The sequence below is a fragment of the Ictalurus punctatus genome, chromosome 1, assembly GCF_001660625.3.
Source record: "Ictalurus punctatus breed USDA103 chromosome 1, Coco_2.0, whole genome shotgun sequence".
In the NCBI taxonomy this organism is placed as follows: domain Eukaryota; kingdom Metazoa; phylum Chordata; class Actinopteri; order Siluriformes; family Ictaluridae; genus Ictalurus; species Ictalurus punctatus.
Genome location: NC_030416.2, coordinates 8,213,730 through 8,238,262, shown reverse-complemented (window position 1 = coordinate 8,238,262; position 24,533 = coordinate 8,213,730). Strand labels below are relative to the sequence as shown.

Sequence of the window (24,533 nt, the reverse complement as noted above, 5' to 3'; positions counted from 1 at the left end):
TTAAGTTGACGTTAATAAAAATGCCAGTGTAGGGTTCTTGTAATTTAGGAATCAATTTGGAGAACTAGTTCAAGGACTGAGTGCTGTGAACACCTTGTTCATTGATGTAAACTTTGAATTTACTAAATTTTCATTCTCTCCGAAGCACTAAAAACAACTTGAAAAAGAGCTTAAAGTTCTACTTCCTCATGTAATGTAATGTAATGGGAGAATTAAAATGTATGGCTCTTGTAATATAGCCTTTACACTGACTGTACGAGGAAGTTAAACTGGGAATATGGCAACTTAAACGATTGAAGCAAGTAAACGTAATAAATTTTGATGCAAGTTATGTATTAAAACATATCGAATAAATGCATAATCAAGAGAACCATGCTTGTGAGGAGTATTGCTTTCCGATCTTGCTTTACAGTGTTTCCATCCTGAGTATTAAGGAAAAGGTTTCCATTTCACTTTAAGACAACCGTTATAAGTCTGGACGTTTGTACTATACAATGGTTGCACTGAGGATCGGTAATGTTGGGATCTACTCTATCTAACAAAGTAATTTTGCATTTAGGCAAACAAAAATCATTCTTATGTGTTGCATCCTTACAGTTTGGTCATTTTTTGAACCACAGTTCATTAACTGTGGCTCCTAAAAGTGGCATGAACATCACCCTGCCCATAGTGTATAGATGCAGTAGTGGCTTAGCGGTTAAGGCTCTGGGTTACTGATCAGAAGGTTGGGTTTCAAGCCCCAGCACTGCCAGGCTCTGGTTTACTGATTGGGTTAATGCAAAGAAAAGAATTTCACTGTGCTGTAATTTTTACATGTATCATTATCAGACAGTTCCAGAAGATACCTACCTTTGTATAGATCAAAGCAATGCCATCTACTTTTTCCTACTGTCTGTCCCTATGTGGGACAGTGTTTGGAGGTAGTGTATTGTGTGTTTGTGTTTGGTGATGAAATGTATTCAGAAATTCCAGCTATGTCATGTCTTGCAGTAAATCTCCCTGATTATATGGAGCAAAAACCTTACAGTAGGTCACAGGTCTGTGGAGATCCATGACTGAGTTATGCAAAGACTTTACTGTTTCCTCTAGTGCTGTGTTGACTCTGTCTGATACACTCACGACTCGCTTCAATCTGACCTGAGCTATGCATACTGCTCAAGCTTCATAGCCTGTGAGAATTCCAGTGTGTTCTGGAAATGTGAGAAAAATGTGAGAAAATGGTGTGTTCTGCAAATTTGAATATACTCACTTAATGTAGTTCTTATTAGGCAAAATGCAAAGCCTGACAAAAGCTCACTGTAGGATAAGAGCATACCTAATGGTCTCTCAACTCTTTGTCAACTCCTGCTGCCTGATGTGACATTAGTGCCTGCTCCTGACACACTTCTACTGCCATGGCTTCTCTCCCCCTCTAGACCTACCGGATTCATCCTGATCTTCTGCACTTGTGATTATCCTTGCTTCAGTTGATCATCTCACCTGGATTCTGTAGATTTGTACCTTAGAACTGCTCCTGTAACCATAAAGACGGTCCTGAGCTCATCCCAGGGCTTTTGTTCCCAATAGGTCAGTGGTTTTCAAAGTGGGGGGCCCCCTTGGGGCCCCCAGGGGGCACCCGGAGGGCCTCAACAATTTGGTCGGAGCCACCAAGCCCATCCCTCCCACTAGTATGTTTTCTCTTTCTCACTCTGACTACGTTTACATGGACAGCAGTAATCTAATTATTGACCTTACTCTGAGTAAGATAATATTGTGATTAAGGTGTTTACATGAGTCGCTTTTAGAATACTCCTGTCATGTTCCCGTTTTACATGTTATAGAACATAATTAGATTAACAGCCCGGGTCATTACGTCACCGCGCCACGCTGTCCGACGTCCATCCAGAATTTCACGTATCAACATACAGTTCGTCTTCGTTGAGGTACCGTATACAGTTTTGGGTGTTTTTATTTAATTTTTTTAAGAACGCTTTAAGTGCAGTTAATTATTTGTCATGCTATACATGCTAATAGACGACTGCTTGAAGCCGTGGACTGCGTCCCAAACCGCGTACTTACTGTCTATATAGTAGCCGAGATACATGTATTTTTCCCCACTACAGGCCTATAGTAGGCAAGTATGCGGTTTGGGACGCAGCCGAACTCTCTTGTTCGCCGTAAAACGTAAACCTGCCGTGTGTGATTGTGTCGTGTCGCAAAATGCGGTGAAAGCTCTCACACGACGTTCATAATGTGATTAAGGTGTTTACTTTCTGTAATACACGTCCATAATGCAACTAAAATAGGAGTACTCCACCTGTCTTAATTCTATTATTGCTTACTTCGAGTATGACCTTAATTAGATTAAGGTGAGTAAAAATTGCTGTTTACATGGAAGTTTCTTAATCAAAGTATGGTCTTAATCGGGTTAAGAGTGGATTATTGTTGTCCATGTAAACGCATCTTCTCAGACACACACACACACACACACACACACACACACACACACACACACACACACACACACACAATTCCTAATGTAAAGTAATGTAAAGATGTAAGATGTAATTATTAATAATTAAAAAAGGGGATATATATTCAGAAGTCTGTATTTTTTAATGTGTTTTAAAGACATCTTGCAAAAGGGGGGCTTCGGTCAAATGTTAATGCCATTTGGGAAGGCCTTGCCCTGGAAAAGTTTGGGAACCCCTGCAACAGGTAATGAATGACAGCGAGAGAAAAATGCAGACTTTTATTTTGAAACCGAGCTCTTTTTCACTCACCGGAAGTTGTAAACTTGGCGCGCCTGTACTGCTACTCGAAGAGTGTTTTGTAGCCGGAAAAAAAAACAACAACATTAAATATTTTACGCGTGTGAATTTGAAGGTTATGTTGAAAGTTATACCGTTTTTATGTAGATTGTCATGACGGACATTGAAATGGAATAAATCAATTTCCGGTCTCTGAGAGAAGGCGTGATGTGGAGATTAGACTCTGCAGAATCGGGGACAGGTAGCGAGTTTAGCCATGCTTCACACAGGTGTACAGAGCAGGAAAAGTGTCATATATCGCAGTTTAAAGCTTATAAACTAGATCTGGATGTCATATTCTTTCTAGACTTACTTTCTCATCTTCTCTGTCCAGTAAAAGTTGAACATGTAGCCATATGTCATATAAAGCTGCATGGATCATTTGATAAAGGAGCACAAATCTCTGTGCCATCAGTATGTTTACTTGGGTTCATGGTGTCAATGTCAGGTTCAGCTTTAATGCATGGTGTTAACAGAAGTCAGGACTGGGACAGCACATGGCCTGGGTCTACTAAAAGATTGTATGATATAATTGCTTAATAACTGATATTTTCACACTTTCTAGGCCCAGTCTCTTTGCTTGCTGGTAAGGAGTATGTAGTAGGCCGTAAGAACTGTGACATCCTTCTGTCCAACGACCAGTCGATCAGCCGTGTTCATGCCCACATCACTGTCACTGAGCAGGTGAAAAAGCACCCACGATTCACACCATGTGGAACGATCACTAGCTGTTCTTCACCATCTATCATATCTCTGAATATGTGCCACAATATCTGACTATACAAAACATTTAAACATTTTAATATTCTGGAAAAGTTTTTTTTTTTTTTTTTCCCCCCCCACTGTAAATGAATTCAAAAAGTGGATCATTCATATTCTAGATTAATTTACATGTAAAGTGAAATATTTCAAGCCTTTTTTTATTTTTGTTTTTAATCTTGATGATTATGGCTTACAGCTCATGCAAATCAAATATCCAGTATCTCAGAATATTAGTGTGAATAATTTATAAATGGAAGATAGGAGCGCACATTGTTGATTTAGTTTAGAGTGTTATTTTGGACGACGCAGTACGTAAGGAATTAAAAGACGATAAGGCAGGGTTAAATGCAGTTATAGGTTAAATAATCAATAACAGGGTGGTGTGATGCAGCTGGAAATTTAATGCTATCCAAGGTCCTCGAAGCAAGTTAGTTCTGTTATCACAGCTACGAACAGTCATTTCCAAACCAGCCTCTTGAACAAACAAAAAGACGTAGCTTGTCATGTTACGAAGAAACCGGAAGATGCGAAGACCTCTGTCCTGAAGACTATCCCGTGGTTGAAAACTTAGTGAAAAAGCAACTTACTTACAAAGCGCTGACAACAGAGACACTTTACATAAATATTCTGTTATGTGAATGTATAAAGTTATACAAGTGTTCTTAAAAAATAACATTTTGAAAATCCATTCAATTTATTAACATTTACATTTTAACATGGTGTTGAGAGAGATATATAATATATATATATATAAAAGCTGACATTAGTTCAAAACTCTGTGATATACCTTTTTTTCATTGTAAATACTTAATGTTTTGTGAACTTAAGCTCTTTTCTCTTGATGCCCTGAAACTATCAACTTCTATAAGATGGTAACCATGTGCAAGAAAACCCGAGCCATAATGCCTATGCTAACATGTTCAGCAGATGGTGCAGCTTCCCTTATAACTGACTGATGAAACTGTTGACTGGATTGTGTTTATATTGTTGTAGGCTGTCACACTGAAGGACAGTTCCAAGTATGGCACTTTTGTCAATGAAAAGCGACTAGAGACTGGGACCTCCAAGACTGTCTATGCTGGAGACAAGCTCACATTCGGGGTTTTTCAGAGCAAGTTTAGGTGTGTATTCCTTACCCACACTAATTTAATATTATTCTACAGCTTTATGTGCAATTTGGAACCAGTGTACAGCTACCTTCGAACTGGGTCAACATTGAGGCTTCCAGCCAACTACTAATAACTGTATATGATTATAAACAAGACAAATAACAAGGTTTTATGTATGCGTTATAGATTTTGAGTATTGAGTTATAACAATGCAGTATCCGATTATTAACTAACACAAAGTTTTCCATATTTTAAATTGTTTAAACGATGACTCATTTGTATCAACTCCACTGTATGTGTCTCAGGCTGGAACTGGATTCTGTGGTTGTGTGTTCATCATGTGTTGACAATGAAGGGAAAGCAACTCTCTCCAGGGAAGTCCAGGCTCTTGGTGGGCGTCTGGTTAACGCCTGGTCTCAGGAGTGCACTCACCTAGTCATGCCTGCTGTTAAAGTCACCATTAAGGTCAGAAACACATCGGCTTAAAAGGTTCTTTTTATTTTTTTTGTCGTCATGTAAACGCTGCGATTGCCCGATTCAGATTAAGACAATATTTTGATTCCCACCCCTGGAATATGCCTGTTTTAATCCGAAATTTGTTGCAGAAAATCCACTGAATGGAAATATACGCCTATGTCCAGTCTGCAAGTAATCGTGGCTGCTAACAGGTGCTTAGCTGTAGGTTAGGTATTTAGGAACAGCTCAGATATACATACAGCAACCATCTATACAGGAATATTCTGATGCCTTTACTCCTATACACATCATATTTGGAAAATGGCTGCAGCCGGAATATAGACCTTAAACAGAATTTGATGTGCATGTAAACGCAGTCACTGTTCATTTGTGGTAACTTTCATTGCAATACACATTGTTTATTATAATAGTCTGATGATACTGTACAAAATCGAATGCCTTTGCTCTGATGTAATCTACTGGAATGCACATGTGGTGCAGATATGCTAAGTGAGACTGTTGATGTGTGTGCAGACGATCTGTGCGTTACTGTGCGGTCGGCCCATAGTGAAACCTGAATTCTTCACCGAGCTCTCTAAGGCTGTCCAGCAGAGGGAAAACCTTCCAAAAGCAGAGAGGTAGTGATTTCCTCTCTTTAAAGCCTATGCTGCAAGAGTGAAAATAATAAACTAAGAAACTATGATGTTAGAACTAGGGTTGCAACGAACAATTATTTTATACTTGATTTATCTGTTGATTATGTAATGATTGATTTATTAATTAAATACCAAAACTATTACAGTCCAACTAATACTACTGCAGAACTCTAAACACGGCTCAGTTGAATAACAGGTCACGAACTACAATGCAATATCACTGATGTTTATCTGGTAATATGTCACAGCATGAACATATGAACATACTAACGCAAGGTGACATATTCTGTAAAAATTTTTATTTTTACTGGTTCCACATTCCTTATCTGCATTTCAAGCCGTGATTTGCTCAGTTCCTACCAGACAAATTCAAAATAAAGGCAAAAAATAAATATCTACTAACTGAAATACTCTGATGTTAAATTCATTTTGCTTGCCTTTTCTGCTTGTGAGGCAAAATGTTTTCAGTGTGTAGAATTGACTCCTAAGTTTTGAAGTTGACTCTTGGGTTTGAATGCCTGGAATCAGTGAATCAACTCTTTTTGGGACCGACTTTGAAAGCATGGCGACTTGACGATTTCATACAATATACAGTTGCAATCAAAATTTTTCAACCCCCATTGCAAAACAGGTTTATTGTCAAAATTTACCGACTTTCAGCGGTTTGCAATGAACAAATAAATAAAAAAAAGCAATTGAAATAGTTCAACATGACGAATGCTTCAAGTGGTTTCTCCAAATTCAACTGAAAATGCAACTTATAATGATTTCTCCAGTTTCAAAATGATTCAACGCCTTCATGGCACGCATTTTTAGTACTTAGTAGAGCACCCTTTTGCTGTTATGACCTGCTGCAAACGAGATGCACAGCTACTGGCAGCGTTCCTGAGGAATCTTAGCCCATTCCTCATGAGCAATGGCCTCCAGGGTGTCCGAAAAGTCTGGAACTAATGAAAGTACCAAGAAGCACTATGTCTACTTTTTCCTCCAATGTTAATGCCATTTTTCACCTGTAATGAGAAATACGTCAGAATCAGAATCGGGCTTTAATGGCCAAGTATACTTACACATTCAAGGAATTTATCTTTTGTTTCACAGTAGCTCACAGTATGTAAAAGTGACAGTGAACACTACACACTAGTACAATAACACTCATTCCTACCTGATTTTAACTACACACACATTCATACCTGTAAACCCTGCACATGCATATGGTGGTGAGAATTCGTTAAGGTGCTAATTGCAGCATCTAAAAATAAGTAAATAAATAATGAATACAAAATCATGTATATATTTAGTTTAAATCCCATTGGTTCCTGACTCTTCAGACACCCTGTATATTAAAATATCTATTGTTTATGCTATGAAATTCAAATACTGTAGAATTGATCAAAGTAAGTAGTTGAAATACAATAGCAACTCTCATTCATTTGAGACCGTGCTTAGTCATTTTTAACCCATCAAGCTGTTCTATAAAATACCGACTTCTTGGGCAAGAGTAGCACGAGGTTTTCCGATAGTACAGGAAAGATTCAAACGTATGCAATATAGCTAGAGAACCAGATAAGGTCAGAGAACTCAATACCTGGAGGTTAATAAGCATGATTTAACCAGGTAGATCACGCTTCCAATGTTTGTCACAGTAGCCTATCATCCATTGTCTGTAGGTGGTGCCATTAGACAGACCGAGCATACATTAGTCAAAATAATTTTCTGTTTTGTTTTATTTTTTAGTGCCACTCTCCAAGGTTATTATAGTTTTGCATTTTTTTATATTAGTTTTTATTTTTATTTTGTTTTGACTTTGTTTTCAAATTCAGTTTAGTTTTAATTAGTCTTTAAAGCGGGTTTGCTCGTTTAGTTTCGTTTCTATTTTTTGAAAATGCTTAGTTTTAGTTTAGTTTTTATTCGTTTTAGCCTTTTGTCATATGGGTTATTTGTCAAGGCCAGAAAAAGTATTGTGTAATAAAAACTCAACAAAAACATCATACAATTTTAGGAAATATGGATTCAACAATAACACCAGTACATAAAATGTACATATGGGCACAAATATGTAAACAGTTTACACAAGACGCCGCCGTAAGTGCAAAATGTGTAAGTGACGTGTGCCAGGAAAAAACCTAAATAGGCAATAGACTAAAGAAGACATACATGAACAGCATGTATTCAACTCATTCGTGAGCCATACATGACATTACTTAAGAGCCAGGAGTGTCAGAGAGCTCAATCTGAGAAAAGAACATGAAACAAATAATAATAATAAAAAACAAAACAATAAACTCTAGAGGGTCAACTCATTTAGACCATCTCAACATGAACTAGTCTACTCAATGAATTGGACTGCCCAGCATTAGATGGATGTGCTGCAGCACTATGGCAAATCATAGCAGTTGCGGATGATAAAAACAAGCCGACACCCATGAAAAATGCTGTTAATCCTCTCTTGCTCCAACCATCTACACATATTGTCAGCTTCCTCGCATCCTTAATGATCTCTTTTAATTCCTGCTTTACCGTATCCATCTTAGCCCCAATAAGGCTGTTGACTCTTGCAGCTCCAGGTGTTTTGAACTTTGGTTCGAGTAAAGTGGTGAACTTTTTGAAGGCAATCGACTCACACAGTTGTGTAGACATCCCAGTATCAATAAACATATGAACCAGCGCTTCTTCCTGCTTGTGATGTTCCTGTGTATTTATTAACCAGCAGCTATCGGTTCTCCGGTGAAAGCCCTGCTGTAGTGTTCTCTGCCCTGCGGTTGTCTCCATCACGCTGCCTAGCCCTGTACCGGGGTTAGCTTCTGTTTCGGGGGAGGGGGGCGTGGCGTTCTCCTTTACCTTATTAAGCTAAGCTAGGTTAGCCTCCTTGTGCGCGCTTTTCAAATGTACTTTCAAATTCGTGGGATTTTTCCCTTTAATAAATTGTCCACATATTTCACCACCTTCCACTGCAAGGCACTTGCTTTTATCTGACACACAGTCATATTCAGAGTAATCCCAAATAGGACTCTGCCGCTTTCTTCTGACTTTCGGTACCGCCATGATGCCAGGTGAGGCGCATGGACTGTGCTGTGTTCAATTTGAAATGGAATGTCGTAATTTCCGGGTTCCCAGTCGGAAAAGTCAACTCTGAAAGATATTTGCTTTATGAAACACATTGACAAAGACGGAAACTAAGGACAATTACTCTATTATTGTATTTTATTTTAGTTCTTAGTTTTTAGTTTTTTAGTTTTTAGCTAGTTATCGTGTTTTTTTTGTAATGCCTCATTTTTATTTCGATTTCAGTTAACGACCGTTTTTTTTTCACACTTAGTTTTCGTTATTTCGTTCGTTTTCATTTATGATTATAACCGTGACACTCTCACAGCTCCCAGATTAAGATCCTCAGGTTAAGGCGAGACACGGCAGGCAAAACAGCCATTTTTGTTCATACTACTGTATATTAGATTAAACAAGCGCATATTTAATGAGATTCTTATTTGTATGTCAACGTTTTTTTTCAGCAATGCAAAAAATAGTTGTAATAATGTTTATCATTTATTGGTAAAGCTTCATGATATTATCTTCTCAGTAAAAATGTTCACCTATTCACCCTCTGTCTCTCACCGTAAGGACCCGTGGTTAAGAAATATTTCATTTGTGCAGTGTTTCTCCATGCATCTTTTTTTTATTTTTTATTTTTTTGTGAACGTTAAGCCCCAGCAGCAGTTCTTGTCTCTGGTGTAGAACCAATTCACTTATTCTTTTCCACTAATTTATTGGAAGAATTACAATAACTATGTCTTACTATAGAACATTTTGCTTATTAATTCCTGACATGTGCATGTGTTCAGCTTCAGGCCGGAAATAGATGAGCTGAGTCTCAATAAAGACAAGGTGGACCTTGGACCCCGTCACGAGAGAAAGACCCTGTTTGCGGGCAAAACCTTTGTCTTCCTCAACACCAAACAGGCAAGATATGCATGTGCATCTGTAAGCTTATTTGCTTAGCTAATTAAAAAAAATAAATAAATAAATAAATAAATATATATATATATATATATATATATATATATATATATATATATATATATATATATATATATATATTAAGATTAATAAATGATACATGAGAAAAGACAATAGGTATTAATTATTGCAGTATAACGTTAATAACAGCACTATAGTAGAAATATTGGGTGTAAACTATTAACAGTTGCAAATTTGTTACAAATTAAAAAAAAAAATCCGTATCCTTTCTTGAACTGAGCACGCTTTTTTGCCATTTCATTTATATTCAAATTTACATGGCTATTGGCGTTCATAAAAAAATATATATATCAGGCTTTGAAATGTGTGTCCTCTCATGTTTATCCTGATGGCAGTGTTTTCCATTTGTCAGTGAGTCAGTGGGGAAAGTGCTTGTGAGCACTGTATTTACTGAGCACTGAGCACAGAGTAGCAAGGAGGAATAATGCTGATTATGTGGAAAGGATGTAATGACATGTAGGAAAGGATGTAAATACCCTCAATCAATTACCCCCTCACATGCTTACAGCCTAATAGATGAAGGTTTGCACTAATCATAGAGTGGATGTTCATGTTTGCGGTATTCCTGTAAGTCAAATGAGTTGTCTTTCCTTCCAGTGACTAACTCAGCAGCGTAAATTTATTTTCCAATCAACGTCAAGTCTGTGGTCGTGTACTTATGGAATCAATGGCCAGTTAAATTTTATGAATCACTCCATTTTGGTCTGTTTAATGGGGATATTTAAGTCTGATTTGTTTTAACAGGCTTGAGGGTAATACTGAAGGTGACTGTAGTGTCAGTCCTGCCCTTTACTGAAAGAGAACATTCACATAATCTGCATGAGCATGTCTTTAAAACACACCACTTTATCTTACTGAAATAATGAATGTACCCTATTAAGTGCTCCCCCCGCTAAAATTTGGCCCTTAGTCTCGGTCTTTCTGCCAGTTATAAGTCCTTGAAAAGGATTATTGTCATGAAAAGTAAATGATTACACAGAGAACATCTCTAATGCAGGAAATGGATAGGTGTAGTCTTGCTCATCCTCAGAAATATTTGTGAGATGCATGATATCTGACATAAAGTGTTAGACATCAAGCTCTTACACAACATTCTTGAATGTGACTGGTCAGAAGGTGGTGATTCATTTTCTATAACAGCACGGCTCTTTCTATAGTAACGGCTAACACAGAGACTTGTATGGAAGACGCTCCACATAAAAGGAGTAAACAAAACATGTAATTGTTGATACAGTAATGTTTTCCATAAGGAGACATTTATTTAGCATTTTTGGAAGAAGTCTCCAGTGACAGAGCTTTGTAATATACTATAAATGGATGAATAAAAATGCATATTGTTCTTTTAAGAGGAACGAAACATATTAGAAAATAATCAACCTTGGGGAAGTAGCAGTCACTCCACGTTGTGTCTTGTCATATCGTCATTTGTTATGTACCTGCACACCTTGTTGTGTTTTATTCTTTACTTAAATATTCACTCCACACTGTTTTGGACTGGCACCGATGCATCGTTGAACATTTACTGAAACCACTTGTAGAAGATTCTAGAACAGTGGTCACTCTTCCTTCCTAACCTTCCTGCAGGTTTCATCTCCAACCAAAATCTAAGACCAAGAACTTCTTAAGGCAGTGATTAGATGGTCAGGTGGGCACCATTATGGTTGGAGCTAAAGTCTTCAGGAAGGTAGATCTTCAGGAACAGGGTTGGTGACCACTGCTCTAGAAGCTTCTGTTCAGTTTTCGGTTGAGCAACCGCTGCCGGTTCAGCTGCATCTATCTGTTATTGTGAATGTGTATATCAGCCATAATTGTTTTGGGTTAATAGACAATGTTCATACAACAGTGATACATAATTCTTCTTTTTATTTAAAGTGGTTTTCCCTCCCCCCAGATGAAACGCTTAAGTCAGGCCATCGGTTTTGGAGGTGGAAGGAGCCAGCTTTTGGAGGAGGGCTCTCTGCCTGCATCACTCCTAGAGTCCAGAGGAACTTGTGTTGTTGACGTGACAACGGGATCCTCCCAACCACTCATACCTCCTACCACCAAGAAGTGGGCAGAGTCTGTCGGCTTGATTCTACATAGGTAGCTTGGGGTGACTTTTTTTGTGGAACTTTTTATGGAATTTAAGTTATTATTTATGAAATTATTGCAGTATTGCATGAAAGCATGCGAACCATGTCCGACAGGGTTTTTAGACTGATGGTTGTAGAACCCTGTGTGTATCATGCAGAGGAATTTTAGCAGAGCTCCAGGCTCACATTTATGTGCACCACACTTTTTCAGTGCACTTTGAAAATCTCAACAAAAAAAAAAGAAACCCACAGAAAAGAGGACATCACTACAGATTTTGCCCCGTTCAAGTTCACGCTTCATGGCGTGTGTGTCTGTATGTGTCTATTGCATGCTCCTATACCACTCTCTCTTTCTGGTTAGGGCAGTTGCTGAAAGCACAGAGAACCACACATAAATAGACTGGTGTTAATAAGACACAGGTGAAAATCATCACGTTTAATTTTGGTTCAACCCACCTCCTTTCCTTCTGTAGCTGATGCTTGACCATGCCCCGCTGCCACAGTGGTACTCTGACCTAGTAAACTAGCATGAGAATGCGTTTTTTGATAGACACTTCAACACACTTCTATAAGTCGCTCTGGATAAGAGCATCGGCCAAATGCCATAAATGTAGATGTACAAATTATGTTTACCTTTACCTGAACCGATCTTAACCTTAACCTGAACTGATCTTAACCTTTACCTGGCCTGATGTCTACCTTGACCTGACCTTATGTTTACAGTTTTACGTTTTACGGTGAACAATAGAGTTTGGCTGTGTCCCAATCCGCATACTTGCCTACTATAGGCCTGTAGTGGGGAAAATACACGTATCTTGGCTACTATATAGACAGTATGTATGCGGTTTGGGACGCAGCCCACGGCTTCAAGCAGTTGTCTATTTGCACGTACAGCATGACAAATAATTAACTGCACTTAAAGCATTCGTAAAAAAAAAAATGAAGTAAAAACACCCAAAACCGTATACGGTACCATAACAAAGACGAACTGTATGTTGATGCGTGAAATTCTGGATGGACGGCGTGGCGCGGTGATGTAATGACGCGGGCTGTTAATTTAATTATGTTCTAAAACATGTAAAACGGGTACATGGAAGGAGTATTCTAAAAGCGACTCATGTAAACACCTTAATCACAATATTATCTTAATCAGAGTAAGGTCAATAATTAGATTACTGCTGTCCATGTAAACGTAGTCAGTGTTTACTTCGAGTATGACCTTAATCAGATTAAGGTAATTACAAATTGCTGTTTACATGGTAGTTTCTTATCTTAATCACAGTATTGTCTTAATCGGGTTAATAGTGGATTATTGTTGTCCATGTAAACGCACTGAATGAAATGCAATTAGCATTCAACCAGTAGTGCAAATAGCAAATAAGTTAAATTAAGTAAATAAGGTTATGGTGCAATAACTTAAGACAACAGTGTACAGGTAAAGGTAAACAGTATGATGCATACCAGTAATGCAAATGGAAATTAAGTTAAATGAAATAAATAAGAATTATGGTGCAATAAGTTGAGATAAACAGTATACAGGTAGAGTTAAACAGCATGATGCATGCAATACGATACAGTAGATACATACAGTGGATTACAATAAATGTGGATGTCAAATAGTAATATGTGCAAATAATAGTCTGATATAAATAATTGTAGTAATGTTGGGTAAGTTACTCTAATAAAGTAGTCATTTAAAATTATAATCTGATTACATTACTGATTACTGCATGTAAAAAGTAATCAGATTACTAATTACTTTACTTTCATGTTACTTTAAAAACCTATCAAACCTACAAAAACTACAAAGTGAAACTCATAGTTCTTTCAGTAATTTTAGCGCACATCAGTGTATGACGTGATCAGAAAAAGTTGGATTTATAATAAAACTTGCCTTGAGTGTTGTCACTGTTTGTAGAACTACTAGCTTGATAAAATATAAAACTTTTCTAACCAAGCTAGTTTGGTGTCGCTAGCCAAGGGGAGGCACAACTAAGCGATCATTGTATGGGTTTAGCTGCTACAGTGCCATGCAAAGTACTTTATCTTTCCTTATGCTCTGCTCATATCATGTTCACATAAACTGGAATTCATATAGACATTTACACGCCTTGTTTTCCTGCTCAGCATCAGAGGATGTTGGTGTTTCAGTTTCAATCTCTTTACTGGTTTAAAAAAAAATAAAAAATCGGCGTATATCCATGTACCCTCACACTGACTGTGTGAGCTAGCGTTTGGCAGAATTGAGAGACTGCCAGCCAATAAGACATGAGTGTTTGCATGTATTTTCCTGTAAACCCTGTCTGATTGGTCTCGCCTCCGTTCACTGAAGATATAAAATTTCAACCCTGCCGTCTTCTTTTACTGACGTTCAGTTACGTAGTGACAAACAGCTCCAAGTGGAGAATTATTTGGGGCTAAAGAAAAAATCTTTGGGGCAAAACGTGATTTATTTTAAAATCAAATGGCATAAATTTAAAATGTAGTTACATTTCTGTAATTAGATTACGGTAACGTGTTACACTCAATTCTGTTAATGACAGATAATTGCAGTAAAGTGCAAGTACTTGCAAAATAATTGCAGATAATAGCAATAATGTACAATACAGTATAGTCTGGTGTGTATTGCTAAGGTTTAGTTATCAGGTGGAGGCTGGCTGGAGTTCAGCATTAGTACAGCTGAAGGGGAAAAGCTGTCCATGAGACTTTTTATGCGACAGCGCAGACTTCGGATGGGAGGTGTCCTTTATGTTATATATATATATATATATATATATATATATATATATATATATATATATATATATATATAAATCCTCTCCCTCTCTGCAGGCAATTCTTTTGATCTTGGGCAACTGTGTCTCAGTGATGTCTTGTAGTGCCTTCTGGTCACACACTGTTCAGTTGCTAATGTGATGCAGTCTGTAAAAAGGCTTTCAATGGTACAACGATAGAAGTTCGCCGTGATCTGAGGAGCAAGGTGATCCTTCTTCAGTCTCCTCAGAAAGTTTTCAGTTTCCAGGAAAGGTCAGCAGAGATGTACACACCCAGAAACTTGAAACTAGAAACTGCTCTAGTTCCATTAATAAAGATAGGGTGGTATTTGTGACTTCTCAAGGATTTTCATAGTACACAATCAGATCTTTGGTTTTCTGAGTGTTGAGGTCAAGGTTGTTATTGGCACACCATGTTACCAGATGCTGAATCTCTTCCCAGTTGGCTGTCTCGTCATCATCTCTGAGCAGGCTTACCAACGTAGTGCCATCTGCGAGCTTACAGTAAACATTATTCCAGTGAGACAGCCGGTTCGCTGTGTCCTTTGTGACCGTCATATTTGTCCAAGTTATGTAACTGCAGAAAACCCCTGTGCTTTTACTGCCTTCTGAATGGCAGGCTTTACTTTGGGTGTGTGCTGCACAAATATTCAACCTAACTATGCAGGTTTTTTCCTGAGTGGAATAATATTCTGAAGAGATAATAGTAGCAATATGGTGCTTGCTGAATACCGTATAACCAATTACCTGAGCTTTTCCAGCACGGACTTGACAGAATACAATACTGAATGTCTTATTAATAGCAATTAATACTACTACTATCATCTTAAATAGAAAGAATGTCATCAATCTTGTAAATATCTCATATTCTGCATGGCAGATTTGCACTGCTGAATATGTATTGTGTCAATATTATTCATATCAGCTTTGTGTAGGTGTCTTACACAGTGCTGATGTTTGATGTCAGTGAGTACTGTGGTGTTCTTTTGCCAGAGCAATTCTGCAACCCATCTAAATCAGCAAATCTATTCCCTCTCTTTCAATCTCTCTTGCTGGCACAGAAATGGTTTACGGTTCATTGCTGAGTCAGAGATTGGATTGGCTGCCATTTATGTAAATAATCAGACATACTGCAATCCCTGCACCTCTTTGGATTCAGGTACGCCGTGCACACACATACACACACACACACACAGATTATGATTACATGAGGATATTATGATGCTGTTTTAGTATGGACAACTGGCCATGATGAACCAACATGAGCACATTTAATGCTAACCTTATTTTTGGTCTTTTAGTATCTGTTAAAATGGGGCCAGCAATTCTTGAAGCAACGCTTTCCCAGAATGCAGCAGTGGATGAGACTGTACTTCATGGAGCCTCCGTAAACATCACTGCCTATGTGGTTAATACAGAGCCATCTCAGAATGTCGGCAGGTATGATATTTCACTTAACATTCTGTATAACCTCTGAACATTTTGAATAATTTCAGATCTACACTATATTAATAACAGAGCTGCTACATGTATGAAGCATGTATTAAACAATGTTTGTTTCTTTCCTACTGTTTTTTCATGCCAGTTCAATTTGAATTGTATAATGCTTTTAACAATATAGTATTGTTATAAACAGCTTTACAGGTTTAAAAAGCCAAGTTGTTGGATGAGAGTAAACATGAGTCTTAGGGAGCATAGGACAGACGTTATAATATAATGTATATTTTATATATAAGTTGCATAGTCACTACAGCAGTTATTTAGAGTGAAACTCTCTAGGGCAGGGTTGTCCAATCTTATATGCAAAGAGCCGGTGTGGGCGAGGTTTACATTTCAGTCAAGCAGGAGCCACACCTGATTTTACCTGTTTAATCAGTCGATCTTGGCTTTCGATAGACGATTGGTTGAAATCTGATCGTTTGGAATGAAAACCTGCACACACACTGGCACTTTCCGAATAAGATTGGACACCCCTCCTATTGGGTATCCATGTGACATTATTGACCACAACAGGAAGGTGAATCATAAGTTCGAAGAACTCCAAGACAAAAGCAAAGGAAGCTCAGCAGCAGAAGTACATCATTATTATTATATGAACTAGCTTTATGTAGACATTTTAAAAATTTAATCTGTCTGGGTTCAAATCTCTGTTTGAGTACACGTGGTTCTTTTATTTTCAGACAACTGAGCTCAAATACTGAGTGTATAAGATATCTGAAGTAGTTAAACTTTTACTTCTGTAGGAAGGACGTGTGCAGTGCCACAGCTGTGGGTGAGACCCCAGAAAAACGTGCTGCAAATCTACTGCGTCCAACAACATCTGAGAAGCCACCAAAGGCCACAGAGCCATCAGCTGCCTGCTCTGAGCCTGTGTCATCACTCAGCAGAGTACAAGAAGAAAAGAAGGCAAAATCAGAGAGCCAGAAAAGTGATGAGTGTGCTAAATTCACAGGCTATTTGAGCAACGGTGCCAAACTAAAAAAATCCCCTCAGAAACAAACGTCACTCACTTCCTTCTTCAAACCTTCCAACAAAAAGAGGCAAGGCGCTAATATCACAGCAAACTACTCTCAGCCTCATGTTCTAGAAATGTGTTTATATGTCATGTCTTTTTAATGGTTTAATTTAACGAATAAGACTATTTATGATGTTCTTCTGCAGGCTGCGTGAGGGAAGTACCGAGTCCGAACTTTCAGAGGCCAAACTCTCCAGACAAGAGGATGAGGGAAGCAAGGAGACGAAGAATTCTAATCCAGCTCCTTCGCTGCAAAAATCTGCCACCAGATTAGGCTCGCAAACAGCCCACAACCAGCATGGCACAACCACACGCTACGGTTTCAGTGCCAGTCTCGGTTTGGGTTCGGGTCTTGCTACAGAGTCCAGATCAGGTGGAGCGCGACCAAATCTGAGCCTGAATTTAGATTCAAATTACAGTTCTAAGAAGAGGAAAGAGCCAGAACAGGACCCTGTAGCATCTGCTGATTTAGACGTTTCTCTGGAGGAGCTTGAGTCCATCATGTCTGAGGACATGGATGAACCTGTGCAGCCCACAGCTAATAAAAAGCAGCGTTTGGATCAAGGGGAAAGAAGCACAGCCGTTGCAGGGGATGTTTGTAACGCTACATTCAGCAAGCAGCAGAGAGTAGAGAAAAAGCAAAGCATAGTCAGTACAAGCCGGAACTCGGAACAGGACAGGCAGAGTTCAGCCACTCGGGACCCGGAGAGAAAGTCACAAATCGCATCCAATAAAACGCAGGATGTGGAACAGGAACAGCACAGTTTAACACACGGAAATGATAGATGTAAAACTTTAGATGCCAAAGAAGAGGAAGTTTCTTTTCTTTTGGTGAGCGGAGCCTTCTGTTTACTATTATTACTATTTTTGTTTGACTTTTATTGAAATTTTATGTCTGTTTTAGTTTTATTACCAGGACAAAGCTCGTTTGACTATTTTAATCATTGTTCCTGTATTGTCCTATACTGTCTCTTAGAAAGGTTCATTTTAGCAGAGGTGCCAACGTCTTCCACTTAGCTGTAGCATTTATGACATTTGATCCCTTGTTAAGGCAATACAGGTGACATTCGCACTAAGGCAATACAGGTGTCATTCGCACTAAGGCAATACAGGTGACATTCACACTAAGGCAATACAGGTGACATTCGCACTAAGGCAATACAGGTGACAGTAGGCGAAAAGCAGTACGCCAGAGGAGTAGTATGTCCGAATTCTTAGTAGGTGAGAAACAGTAGGCGAGAAATTCCCAGATGGCGTACTGCTTCTGGCGAGATTTTGCAGTGTGTAACCGATGGACACTACGCGAGTCAAAATTCCCATAATGCAACGGGACTGGTGCGGACGAGCTCAGAAACAAAAATGGCGGTAGACAGAACGTCGGCTCTTTTTAAGTATTAAACCCTGGTTAAACAGGACTTGTTTAACAACACCCGAATAGATTGATGACTTATTGAAGGTTTAAGCAAGAAAACAGTTGTCACAGCATTTGAAACCTTTTTTGTGATCTCCATCATGCCTTAGCTGGGCAAGCTAACGGCAACGAATTTACCTCAGCCTGTTAACACCGCCCACATTAAATTACTAATTCAGTTAACTTTCCTGATGTGTAGTTTGCTGTTAGTTCGGTTGCTTTAATCTCGGGTGCTCCCTTTAAGATTTTTGTATTTATGGTGACTTCAAAGGACACATGACAATGCCAACATGGCAGATGTAGTATGTTCGGGATTGCAGTCATAGTACACAATACATACTGATTAGTACGTACTGTTTCAACGGCTGTGCAGTAGGGACTGCATCGAATGGAGCATGTACTGTCACAGTACACAATTTCGGACGCAGCATTTCGGCTATCTCGGGTAAACCAGTGGTCAGAAAAATATTCAGTTAGCAGAAAAGGCATTTCACCGAAGGGGAAAGGATGGGAGACATAAGAAGCATTTGCTTTTCACCTTAGTTGAACTAGATAAACTTTGAACTCGTGAATTTATGCACCACAGTCTTATGAACCAATAGAAAAGAAGAAGGCGGGACTGTGGTTTCTTTAGAGGGTAAAAACAACAACAGAGAAGCCACTAATTATTACATAGCAGCCACCCCACACTTGCCTCGCTGTTTTCTTACTGTTGCTTGACACAAACCTTTGACTATTTAAATTAAGTGAAATAAGCTTGGGATATTTGTGGTATAATTCTGTTTTTTTCCCCTCTCTTTTCTTTAAGCTTACTAGGATTATCGTTGTTAAGATTTTGTATGGATTTTATTGTTGTATGTCTTTTAATTTATAGGAAAATAAAGGCCACCATGGTTTCACCAAACACAGTGAGGAGGTTGCAGTGAAGGATGAACTGATGGTAGTTTTATTTTCTTTTAAATACACAAAGACAGTCATTTATATACTTAACCAGAGAAAAGGGACATTAAGGTGATTGCAATAAATTATCATTGCTGTGTTTAAAATCATGCACTAATGCCGCAGTGGGTTTTATAGGACTCAAGCTCAGGCTCTGGTCCTGGGAGAGATCCTGAGATTCCTAGGAAGCTTTTGCAAGTCCAATTCAAATCCCTGACTGTGAGTGCCCCCAGCAAGACTAGGACCGAGCCACTACAGAGCCACAATCCCAGTGGAAAGAATTTCAAATGCTTCCATAAGGTCAGTTGTAGAACAACAGGTCAGGTTGCGTTGATAAATACATGCTTCTGTCTATTTAAGGCTCATTGTGTTATACCATTTGTTTTAGGTCCCGGTCCCTGGGCTTCAGGGGTTACCCAAAATCATCGGTGGCTCTGATCTGGTGGCGCATAACCGCAGCAAAACCTCAGAATTTGAGGAGTGGCTGAGGGATGCAGCTGAGGTAGGAGAGAGCTCTGGCTGGCTTAAAAATGAGCAAATGGAAAAATAAATAAGAGGAGGAAATAATATCCAGAGCTACGTGTATAAATAGTTCAGTTGAATAAAAAGATTAATGAGATCCATATAACTTTTTTTCAGCAAGAGAAACAGCAAGAACGAGAGGAGACTCTGGGTGATGATCTGTTCAGGTATGACATGTCTCCCTTTTGATTGTTATCATGGTTGCTGTGGTACTAGAATTGAGGAGACTGTGCTATATTTATTTAGACTTTTTTTTTCTTGCATGCATGATGCAGTATGAAAACAAAACAACGAAAAAAAAATTCATACACATAGGCTCAGCAGTATGCTGTCAAGAAAAAGGCTCAGCACTGCCTCTCTCTTGTTTGGGCTTTTCAGCACCTAACTGAAAGACACACAGCACATAAATAGTGCTGCTTGAAAGTTTGTGAACCTTAGAATTTTCTATACATCTGCACATATGTGTGTGTGTGTGTGTGTGTGTGTGTGTGTGTGTGTGTGTATATATATATATATATATATACACTTTCTCTTGGGATTCAGTTCACAGACAGATGTCCTGACATTTTCCTTTAGAATTCGCTAGAATATTTCAGAATTAATTGTTCTATCATTGATAGCAGTTATCCTGGCCCAGATGCAGCAAAACAGGCCCAAACCATGACACTACCACCAGCATGTTTCACAGATGGGATAAGGTTCTTATGCTGGAATGCAGTTTTTCCTTTCTCCAAACATAACGCTTCTCATTTGATCCAAAAATTCTATTTTGGTCTCATTCATCCACAAAACATTTTTCCAGTAGCCTTCTGGCTTGTCCATGTGATTGTTAGCAAACTGCAGAAGTGCAGCAATGTTCTTTTTGGAGATGAGTGGCTTGCAACCCTTCCTTGCAACTGTTCCTTGCAACCCTGCCATGCACACCATTGTTGTTCATTGTTCTCCTGATGGTGGACTCATGAACATCATGAACATTAGCCAATGTGAGAGAGGCCTTTAGTTGCTTAGAAGCTTACCCTGGGTTCCTTTGTGACCTCATGGACTATTACACATCTTGTTCTTGGATATATAGAAAATTCTACAGGGTTCACAAACTTTCAGGCACCACTGTAAAGTATTGGTAAACACCCACAGGCATACACTGATTCGTTAAATTACCCATTGCTTACCGAAGGCTTCTCTCCATTCACAAGCAGTGCTTTTGCCATGCCCCCACTGCCACAGTGGCATACAGGATTATCTTGTTTTGGAAGCAAGCATTATGCAACACACATACACAGATAGGCATGCATACCAGCCTGAGCATACTTACATAACACACTTAATTCACTCACTGCCCTTTGACCCTGCCAAATCAAGGTGGATTTGCCCAGTGGCACTAAGCTGTCATAGCATGCCGAGGTCCAAAGCCTGCTTTTGTGACAGTAAAGCCAGGCTCAGACAGTAAGTTGCTATAGTGCTCTGAAACAACGAGACAGTGAAAAGCAAAAGTTCATCTGTCTATTTAGTGCTTGTCTGTTATGGTCAACACTCACACACACCAGCTTTGTCAATAGTAACTTTATATAACACGTTTTCTAATACACCCTTATGCATTTCTTGTTCATTTTAAATGCATTTGAGTGCTTTTATGTAAGGACTAAAATACTGTTATAGGAAAGTAATTAGTGATGCACCGAAAGGAAAATTCAGGACACGCTTGACTGAATGCCAAAACCGAAAAAAAAATTTAAAAACCCATTTTAAAATAGATTTTTATAGGCTATAATTGTCTTAATATTTGACTTTAAAAAAAAAAATACGGTGGTTCTCAACCCGGGGGATGCGGAGAGGTCAGAAGTGGGGTGCAAATTGTTTTCAAGAAGAAAAACTCAGACAGGGCATCAATTGTGTACTCGGGGTATTTTATTGCTTTTCAAATAGAATGTACATAAATGAAAAACCCCACATTCCCTCTCCCTCTGTATTTTCTTTTTACTGGGGAGAGGTGGAGCTTAGCCTGCCTTTTATTTACCCGTCAGTGCAGACCAGTGTTGCCAACTTAGCGACTTTTCAGACCCCTTTAGCAACTTTTTTTTTTTTTTGCAAAAAAAGCGTGAGGTCTTGCTTTCCCGCTGCTCTCACACCTCCCACTGCATCTGCTCTGTTCAGTGAGAGGCTGAGAGCCAAAGCAGCACATCTCTCGTTTTTTCTCTCTCACTCTCTCTTAAGATTAATAAGACAAACACAACTTGTCCTGTTGCTGGAGAAACTAGAAAGTGCAAGGTACTCATCCTGAAGACCATTACAAAATGTTTTTAGTCCATGTATTATTAGGCTTAATATATGTTGAGTGTCGCACACATCCCTGTGGAAGATGTTGCTGTAGCAACGATAAAATACGAGACATCACATAAACCTGTGATTTCCAGTACAGACAGTACTACTGTCGGAGCTGCTGTTATAGGTAAATAATCAACATATACCCTACTTTACTGTAGTGTAGTATATGTTTAAAAAAAAAAGCTCAAAGGAAGCACAACTAAAATGAGGAAAGAAAGTGTGAATAGATGTAACATGAATGAAAGACTGTATGAAGCACAACATTTAATAAAATCAAAGCCAGTGCTTTGCATAAACAGCAGTATGGTTAATATGTGTAGCCTACACTAAACAGTAGGATGGGAGGATAGGATTTGTGAGAATTTTAATTTTTTTTTATTTTATTTTTTTTAAATACTGGTAATAGACACGACCTGACATTGTTTAAGATCTTTTAGGCATAAACAAAAGTTTGCTTTTGTTTTTATGAACAGTGAACAGTGTTCATAAATTGTGTGAATTGTACTTTTTAAGGGAGAGATTATTATACTGTTTATGATATTAAAAATATACACATAAGGTCTCATGAGAGAGAGAGAGAGAGAGAGAGAGAGATAGTTAAACAAGCCAAGAGAAGGGAAAGGCTGATGGTTGTTTCCTAGAGACAGAATGCAGCTGAAGTGGAAGTCTTGTTAAAGTGGTGCCATTTCTCCTGAACACACACACGCACACACCAGGCTTGCCTTCAGCCACCTATAACTGTTTGAACTCTGAATCATAATGCTTAGCCAATTGAGCATAGAGAGGGAACATCACATTAGGAGAGATACAAAAGTACAGTCAACGTGGCTGTCCAGTCTCTTCTTTCTCTTGTACTGCTGCTTCATTTTTCTCTCTGATCCCACCTTGTGCAAGGAGTTTGATGGCCCAGATGTATTTAATTAAAAGGTAGCTAGGCTTAATTGGTTAATTAATGTCACAGTAAAGCTTAAATGTTTCATTAATGTCACAGTAAAGCTTAAATGTTTCATTAATGTCACAGTAAAGCTTAAATGTTTACAGATTAATCATTGAGCTTGGTTTTAGCTGAAAGGATTTCTTTTCTTTTCTTTTTGTTATAGGTACAATCCAAGGACTACTAAAAGAAGATGAAGATTGCTCATTTTCAGCTTTACTGATTTGAATGTTCCCACAAGCAGATCCCACAGTTTTAAAATGTTTTGGTGGTTTACAATTACAATATTTTGAGCAATTTATTAAACTACCATTTTGCACGTATATTTAGACCATCATGAAAGACATGGTGTGTGATGTTTCTACACAACTCGCATTTGGTTATTTTTCATAAGCCTTCATGTTTCACTTACAGCCAGCTTTTTCCTCAGCGCTCACCGTTATCCATAACAAGTAGCACCTATTAAAAATCAGGTATGGCCCAAGTCCAAAAATTGTAATATGAGAAATGGCCAGTTTTTGCAGATACTTCCTTGAACACTACAAATACAGCATGTGGAATCCATGCTGTCGAATACCTGCCCAACTAAATGAATGTTTTGCATTTGTATTGTGGATTATATTAGCATTTTTGTGAAATATGTCCATTAACAAAAAAAAACATGAAGGCTTCCTGAAATGCAGTAACTAAACAACACCTTAACATATTGCCACACAACCAGCTATCCATGTTGTCAAATGATTAAGTTGACGCTTATAATTAATAATTCCCTGAATTTAAATCTAACAAACAACAAAGTATTTGAAAAGATTTATTTGTTACTAATAAAGTAATGTTTACAAAACATGTATCAAAACTTTTTTTTATTGTACAAGTTTGAGCAGTCACACAAATGTAATTCAGAATTCATTCAAGTTTGGAACACATTTGATTTCCTTATTTTGATTTTGGCAACTTGACTGTATTTACATATTCTTCAGGCGACTATGCTACATACCTTACTTGTTGTAAGGCATGGGAAGATTAATGTAGTCAGCAGGGCTCATCAGTCTTATATAAAAGGACAGGTGTGCTATCAAATATGAGTCATCAAGAGACCAAAATCAAATGATTAAATAGCTGGAATCAGATGACGTTCCTGCTTGGCTGGAACCAGCCCTTTGGTGATAGGCACACAACCTGGCATAGAGTATAGGACAAAAGTTGGTTAAAAAATCTGTAAGATCAAATATAATTTTAT

At 38.3% G+C, this 24,533-nt stretch overlaps 1 protein-coding gene across 1 annotated transcript; it reads left to right on the top strand.

Moving 5' to 3' along the window:
- Positions 1–2,767: 2,767 nt before the first annotated feature.
- nbn (nibrin) lies at positions 2,768–24,137 on the top strand. The gene is made up of 16 exons (XM_017467954.3): positions 2,768–2,991; positions 3,355–3,473; positions 4,545–4,672; positions 4,966–5,125; positions 5,651–5,754; positions 9,609–9,726; positions 11,696–11,886; positions 15,712–15,809; positions 15,952–16,090; positions 16,894–17,190; positions 17,312–17,996; positions 19,451–19,516; positions 19,654–19,815; positions 19,904–20,017; positions 20,155–20,204; positions 23,460–24,137. Exons 1-16 carry the CDS (start codon positions 2,958–2,960, stop codon positions 23,488–23,490), a joined length of 2,496 nt encoding a protein of 831 aa, XP_017323443.1. The 5' UTR covers positions 2,768–2,957; the 3' UTR covers positions 23,491–24,137.
- Positions 24,138–24,533: the final 396 nt, after the last annotated feature.